We start from the raw sequence: 7,222 nt of genomic DNA on the forward strand, positions 1-7,222 counted from the left end.
TGCATTAAGATAAAAAGCTTCTGCCTTTACAACCTCTTTAACCAAGAGTTCAATTAGAACCTAGAATTATTGTTTTTACTTTGACAAACACTGTAACATATCACATGTGGTGCAATTGCTTGCCGTGAGGGGGCTTTAAAATATGTTTTATTAACATTTTTAACACTTTTTATTTAATTTTATTTAACTTCATTGCTTGATCTGTGTTTCTGATGAGGGCTAAGCACTTCCAAGTTCAGACTGCAAAGAGGAGTTGGGGAAATGCATGTTTCCTGATCTCTTCCTGTCCTCCCACTTGCCATCCTAACACCATCTGTTGCAGTCCCAGGTGGTGTGAGAGAGCCTGGGATGTGGCAGGGGCCACATATGGACAGTTTGCTAGGTTGTTCACCAAATTGCAAACAGGCTTGATTACGATGAAGCTTGCATTCACCCTGAATTCAAAGGTCATCCTTACTAGGAAGTAATGGTATAGTTCTGTGGGACAGTAATGCAGCACCCGTGAATTTTTTTTTTTTTATCTTTGCTAGTACAGTATTGCTTATGTATTGGGTTAAAACCTGTTTATTCCCAACGTTTTGTATATTTTGACATGGTTCATTGGTGGTTGTCTTGCATTTGTTAATTGTGTAAAATTACTATAGAAGTTTCAGCTGGGCTATAAATGTGTGACCTTCTATGTTGAATATAAGAGCACAGTAGGGCACATCTCTGCATTCACATTGCTTGTGAGAATCTGGGAATTTTTATTTTTGTTCAGCCCGCTGGTTGAACGGAAAAACAAACTCCGTGCGTACCCAACTTAAGGGTTGGAACCTCAGTGTTCTAATGACATCTACAGCAATTGCAAAACATTGACTGTGCATGTTTTCCTTTACCCCTGTTCTTTGATATGTTTAATGTATCCTCCATTTTGTCTTGTTAGAAACCCAAGTCAGATATGGTAAAGACCTCTCTACGACTTCTTACATCCAGTGCTTATCGACTGCAAACAGAATGCAAAAAGACTCTTCAGGTGGAATCTAGTCCAAGCACGGACGTCCAGTTGGTAACACAGCAAGTTATCCAGTGCGCCTATGATATTGCTAAGGCAGCCAAGCAACTGGTCACCATCACAACCAAAGAAAACACAAACTAAATGACAGTTCTCTTTTGTTTTATTGAGAGGAGGCTTGACTTTCAAGACTTTTTTTATATATAAAATGGCAGGTTCCTCAATATCAGTATTACTATTTGCATGTTTTATTCTAAAGTATTTGTTTTGAACTATTTAACACACTGCCTTATATGTAATACTGCCAGTTCAAACAATAGTGTGTTATTTAATTTAGCATCATTGCGTCCTATAGGTTTTATCATTGCTCTCATTTTTTTTTTTTTCACTTAAATCACTGTGAGAAGTTATAGAAAAATGCTTTCATTATATTTTTTTCACATTCTGTATTACTGAAAGTATTATTCTGTGCTGGGTCACCCCATCCTCTGCTAATCACAAAATATTTGTAGTAATGTTTTTATCCAAAGCTGGGGGATTCTTATTTTAAAATCAGTGGTAACCTTGTGTGACACAGTAGCTTCTAAGGTCAACCATACATTATGCAGTACATGTTTGCAACATGCAGTAAACAACTGACTGCCTAAACTCTGGTTACAGTCTGCATTTTGCACATTATCATTGGCTATTTACACTGCCTTATTAAATAAGCCTGATGGCTTAGAAGTGATATTAAATGTTTCTTGACTAGTCACAGGAGTCGTGCGGCAAATTTGAACATCTCTGGACAGCCTGTTGAGATTACACCTTCAATCTGAGTTTGAATTTATAGGCTTAACAGTCTCAGTGGGAGCATGGATCTTTTAAAGTGTGGCATGAAGCGAGGTTCTTATAAGGCAGTCTGCTCCTCCACTTGTAAGTCATATTTTCTTTATGTAGTATTTAGAGGAAAAAGCACATAACCCTGAAACACAGAACTCCCTTCACAGTGTTCACATGTGCAGAGCCATTCTGGTGCCAGAGCAGGGGTGACATGTGAAACACCCTTTTAAACCGTACAAGGTCGGCTGCATTAAAATTCTGATGATCATAATTTCAGCTGCCTTTGGAAGGTGGTCACTGTATTTACACATAACTAGGTTTTATGAATCATGCATTCTGATTTCAGATTGACAAAAGTACAACCCGAGCTGTTTGCAGGCCTACATGAAAATTGTCAAAATGAATTGATTTTTAACATTTGTTACCATTTAGGATACTTTATTACACTTTTAAAAAGACATTTTTCGATTTCTGAGAAGTGCCTGTTTATGTACATAGTAATACTATACTCCAATATGTTTATGTTGTGGGCACTGATATGTTGATATCAAGTGCACTAATTGTTATGGACATTCGTGGCCCATGAGAATAGACGCTGAGCTGCCACCTATTTATCATATACTGCTCCCATATTCAGAGGGATTCTGTTCCCTTAACTATATTCAGAGTGATAACTGTCTCCATCACCAATATTTAAAGTAGTACCAGAATATTGCCAGTAGAATTTTTCGATTGCATTGATTCCAGTACTGGATGAGTCTAGCTTTGAAAGTGAAAATGTTTATTGTATACACAGTGGGGATTAGAGTGGAGGTGTTACCTCTATCTAACAAAGTTCAGATGATGTGGGCATTGCCCTTACTTTTTATCTTTCAGCTTCCACAAATCTTTCCCTTAAAGTGAACCTGGCAAGGAAAAAGAGCATGTCTAAATCTAATATAATAGCCTACTAGCAAGCACCAAAAGATGCCTTCTAATACCTCCAGTTGTGAGGAAAACAGCTGTTCATTTGGACAGCCCTTAAATGCAGCTGTGCACTGTAGATAATAAATTATTGGTTTCTTGAGACCCAACCCACCCTTTGTTAAATTTAAAATTTGTTGCTTTTGTATTTGCTGCATGTGAGTCTGGATAGCACTAGAGCAGAGGTCTCCAAACTTTCTAACTGAAGGTGCAGTTTACTGTCCTTGAGACTTTCGGGGAACCCGATTGTGACCAGTGGGGGTAGAAAATATCCTGGATTCAGTGAGAATAAACACTTCTTTAGGCTTTGTGGTCAGTGGTAGTATAGAAATTACATAACACCTTTGATCAGTAGAAGGAATAGTGCCCTGTCATTAATATGTTGCTGGAATTAGTGCCCCATTGTTGGTGTAAGTGGCAGGAATTATGCCCCACTCTTGGTGTCGGTGGCCAACAAGCCGCAGTTTAGGGACCACCGAACTAGAGCATACCAGGGAAGCGTTTGAGCTCTAACATTTGTTTGCTTGGCAGCACAGAAATTGTTGGAAGCTAATTTATTTTTTGACAACTGGAGGTGTAATGTGTTAAATGTTTTTGCCAGATTTTGTTCAGTGAAAGAAAACTTTTGGAATTTTAGTATAGTACATTTATTGGTGGTAAAATGGAGAGTATAATTTGTGTCACAAGTTGCAGCAGTGCTGCAAAGTTTCCTCCTTGTAAATAGCTGTGTTGTCTCGGCTAATTGTACACGTGGTCATCATTCCTCTTCATTATTACAATATAAAAAAACACCCAAGAGGGAATGTAATTACTAGACCCCCTCTTAAGCAGGCACATGTGTGTTAGAAAGGAGAAGTTAAGAAGATGTGTTGTACATTTTCTCCATCCCTTTCCTATTATCACCTTTGTCTAGCCAGTATGGAAACTGATTCTCTCATTGCTGCCATATGTAAGCAAAGCCACAAAACCTCTAATGCTTTTCATCCTACTTTTTTCTAAAATATTTTATCCAACAGTAACTGGGCAAAAAAAAATGGACCACACTGGTGTAAGATCAAGTAGAATCGTGGTAACTGTTGAATGGGTTTTGTGCAGGTGATTGACTGGTAAAGGCGTGTGATAATGAATGAAAGAAAACTGGATTCTGCATAGCTTTTTTAAATGTCTCTCATGGAACGCCTACAAACAGTGCACTTAAAACTGACCTCTAGAGCAGGGGTGGGCAATTATTTTTTCGATGGGGCCACATGAGAAACTAAAAATATTTTGGAGGGCCGGGCCAAAAGGCTAAACTCAATACTGCATAAAATCAATTGTATTTCTTTATAAAAAGCAGTAAATATCATTGTTGGAAAACTGGTACGAGTACTTGTTATAGACATGGCACAGGAGGGGGACAGAGGCTGGGGACATGGCACAGGAGGGGGACAGAGGCTGGGGACATGACACAGGAGGGGGACAGAGGCTGGGGACATGACACAGGAGGGGGACAGACGCTGGGGACATGACACAGGAGGGGGACAGACGCTGGGGACATGACACAGGAGGGGGACAGAGGCTGGGGACATGACACAGGAGGGGGACAGAGGCTGGGGACATGACACAGGAGGGGGACAGAGGCTGGGGACATGACACAGGAGGGGGACAGAGGCTGGGGACATGACACAGGAGGGGGACAGAGGCTGGGGACATGACACAGGAGGGGGACAGAGGCTGGGGACATGGCACAGGAGGGGGACAGAGGCTGGGGACATGGCACAGGAGGGGGACAGAGGCTGGGGACATGGCACAGGAGGGGGACAGAGGCTGGGGACATGGCACAGGAGGGGGACAGAGGCTGGGGACATGACACAGGAGGGGGACAGAGGCTGGGGACATGACACAGGAGGGGGACAGAGGCTGGGGACATGACACAGAGGGGGACAGACGCTGGGGACATGACACAGGAGGGGGACAGAGGCTGGGGACATGACACAGGAGGGGGACAGAGGCTGGGGACATGACACAGAGGGGGACAGACGCTGGGGACATGACACAGGAGGGGGACAGACGCTGGGGACATGACACAGGAGGGGGACAGACGCTGGGGACATGACACAGGAGGGGGACAGACGCTGGGGACATGACACAGGAGGGGGACAGAGGCTGGGGACAGGCAGCCACTGTTTAATCAATAACAATTGATTAAACAGTGGCTGCATGTGATGGCACAGTGGCTGCGTGTGATGGCACAGTGGTTGCATTTGATGGGCACAGTGGCGACAATTGATGGCACAGTGGCTGCGTGTGATGGGCACAGTGGCAACAATTGATGGCACAGTGACTGCGTGTGTTGGCACAGTGGCTGCTTGTGTTGGCACAGTGGCTGCATGTGATGGCACAGTGGATGCGTTTGATGGGCACAGTGGCTGCGTTTGATGGGCAGAGTGGCTGCGTTTGATGGGCAGAGTGGCTGCGTGTGATGGGCAGAGTGGCTGCGTGTGATGGGCAGAGTGGCTGCGTGTGATGGGCAGAGTGGCTGCGTGTGATGGGCAGAGTGGCTGCGTGTGATGGGCACAGTGGCTGCTTGTGATGGGCACAGTGGCTGCGTGTGATTGGCACAGTGGCTGCGTGTGATTGGCACAGTGGCTGCGTGTGATTGGCACAGTGGCTGTGTTTGGGAACAGTGGCTGCGTGTGATTTGCACAGTGGCTGCGTGTGATTGGCACAGTGGCTGCGTGTGATTGGCACAGTGGCTGCGTTTGATGGGAACAGTGGCTGCGTGTGATTGGCACAGTGGCTGCGTGTTATTGGCACAGTGGCTGCGTTTGATGGGCACAGTGGCTGCATGTGATTGGCACAGTGGCTGCGTGTGATTGGCACAGTGGCTGCGTGTGATTGGCACAGTGGCTGCATGTGATTGGCACAGTGGCTGTGTTTGGGAACAGTGGCTGCGTGTGATTGGCACAGTGGCTGCGTGTGATTGGCACAGTGGCTGCGTGTGATTGGCACAGTGGCTGCGTGTGATTGGCACAGTGGCTTCGTGTGATTGGCACAGTGGCTGTGTTTGGGAACAGTGGCAACAATTGATTGCACAGTGGCTGCGTGTGATTGGCACAGTGGCTGCGTTTGATGGGAACAGTGGCTGCGTTTGATGGGAACAATGGCTGCGTGTGATTGGCACAGTGGCTGCGTGTGATTGGCACAGTGGCTGTGTTTGATGGGAACAGTGGCTGCGTGTGATTGGCACAGTGGCTGCGTGTTATTGGCACAGTGGCTGCGTTTGATGGGCACAGTGGCTGCATGTGATTGGCACAGTGGCTGCGTGTGATTGGCACAGTGGCTGCGTGTGATTGGCACAGTGGCTGTGTTTGGGAACAGTGGCTGCGTGTGATTGGCACAGTGGCTGCGTGTGATTGGCACAGTGGCTGTGTTTGGGAACAGTGGCTGTGTGTGATTGGCACAGTGGCGACAATTTATGGTGGCACAGTGGCTGCGTGTGTTGGCACAAGTGGCTGCATGTGTTGGCACAAGTGGCTGCATGTGTTGGCACAAGTGGCTGCGTGTGTTGGCACAAGTGGCTGCGTGTGACCCCTCCCGGCCCTGCCTACTGTTATCACCGCGGCGGGGAACATTAGACAGCGTTCGTTTGAACAGCTGTTTTCCCCGCTGCGCATAGACACTCCCCCTTGGACGGATCTGTCCAGTCGCGAGCAAGGGGGAGTGTCTATGTGACTCCCCCTTGCTCGCGATTGGACAGATCCGTCCAAGGGCGAGTGTCTATGCCATAGACACTCCCCCTTGGACGGATTTGTCCAATCGCGAGCAAGGGGGAGTGTCTATGTGACTCCCCCTTGCTCGCGATTGGACAGATCCGTCCAAGGGGGAGTGTCTATGCGCGGCGGGGAAAACAGCTGTTCAAACGAACGCTGTCTAATGTTCCCCGCCGCGGTGATTAACGTGGCAGCGGCGGCGGTTTCGGCGGCGGGGGTGGGCCGGATTAAAAGGTCCGCCGGGCCGTATACGGCCCGCGGGCCGTAGTTTGCCCAGGTCTGCTCTAGAGGCATATAAAAAAACAGGGCAAATGCAATACACAATCAGCCACAGAAATAAGCTTTGCTTTAGCAATATATGGAGAAAAGGGAATTGAACTTAATGACTAGTGGGTATCCAGGCTCTGTATCCAGACACTTTTTTATAAAAGCTGGGCTCCAGCCGAAAACACCAAATCCACAGGTGGATGAAGGTGTGTGTGTGTGTGTGTGTGTATATATATATATATATATATATATATATATATATATATATATATATATATATATATATATATATATATACACATGTAGTTCTGTTTGCTAAAATATTTGTGTTTCTTTACTTTCAGTCCCGAGATTTACACAGCCAACCAGATTAGCTTCTTACACTTCTCTGTGGCAGTTATCCAATACGGCCTGGTTACCTCTC

At 45.8% G+C, this 7,222-nt stretch overlaps 1 protein-coding gene across 7 annotated transcripts in view; it reads left to right on the forward strand.

Moving 5' to 3' along the window:
* Positions 1–2,884, forward strand: part of GIT2 (GIT ArfGAP 2) — a 115,458-nt gene extending 112,574 nt beyond the window's left edge. For all 7 annotated transcript variants that reach the window (XM_040351527.1, XM_040351576.1, XM_040351593.1 and 4 more), the window contains one exon: positions 926–2,884. In XM_040351527.1, the coding sequence (XP_040207461.1) occupies positions 926–1,138 (213 nt within the window). In that variant the 3' untranslated portion in view covers positions 1,139–2,884. The remainder of the gene's footprint in view (positions 1–925) is intronic.
* Positions 2,885–7,222: the final 4,338 nt, after the last annotated feature.

Source organism: Rana temporaria, chromosome 1 (assembly GCF_905171775.1).
Source record: "Rana temporaria chromosome 1, aRanTem1.1, whole genome shotgun sequence".
NCBI classification, from domain to species: Eukaryota; Metazoa; Chordata; class Amphibia; order Anura; family Ranidae; genus Rana; species Rana temporaria.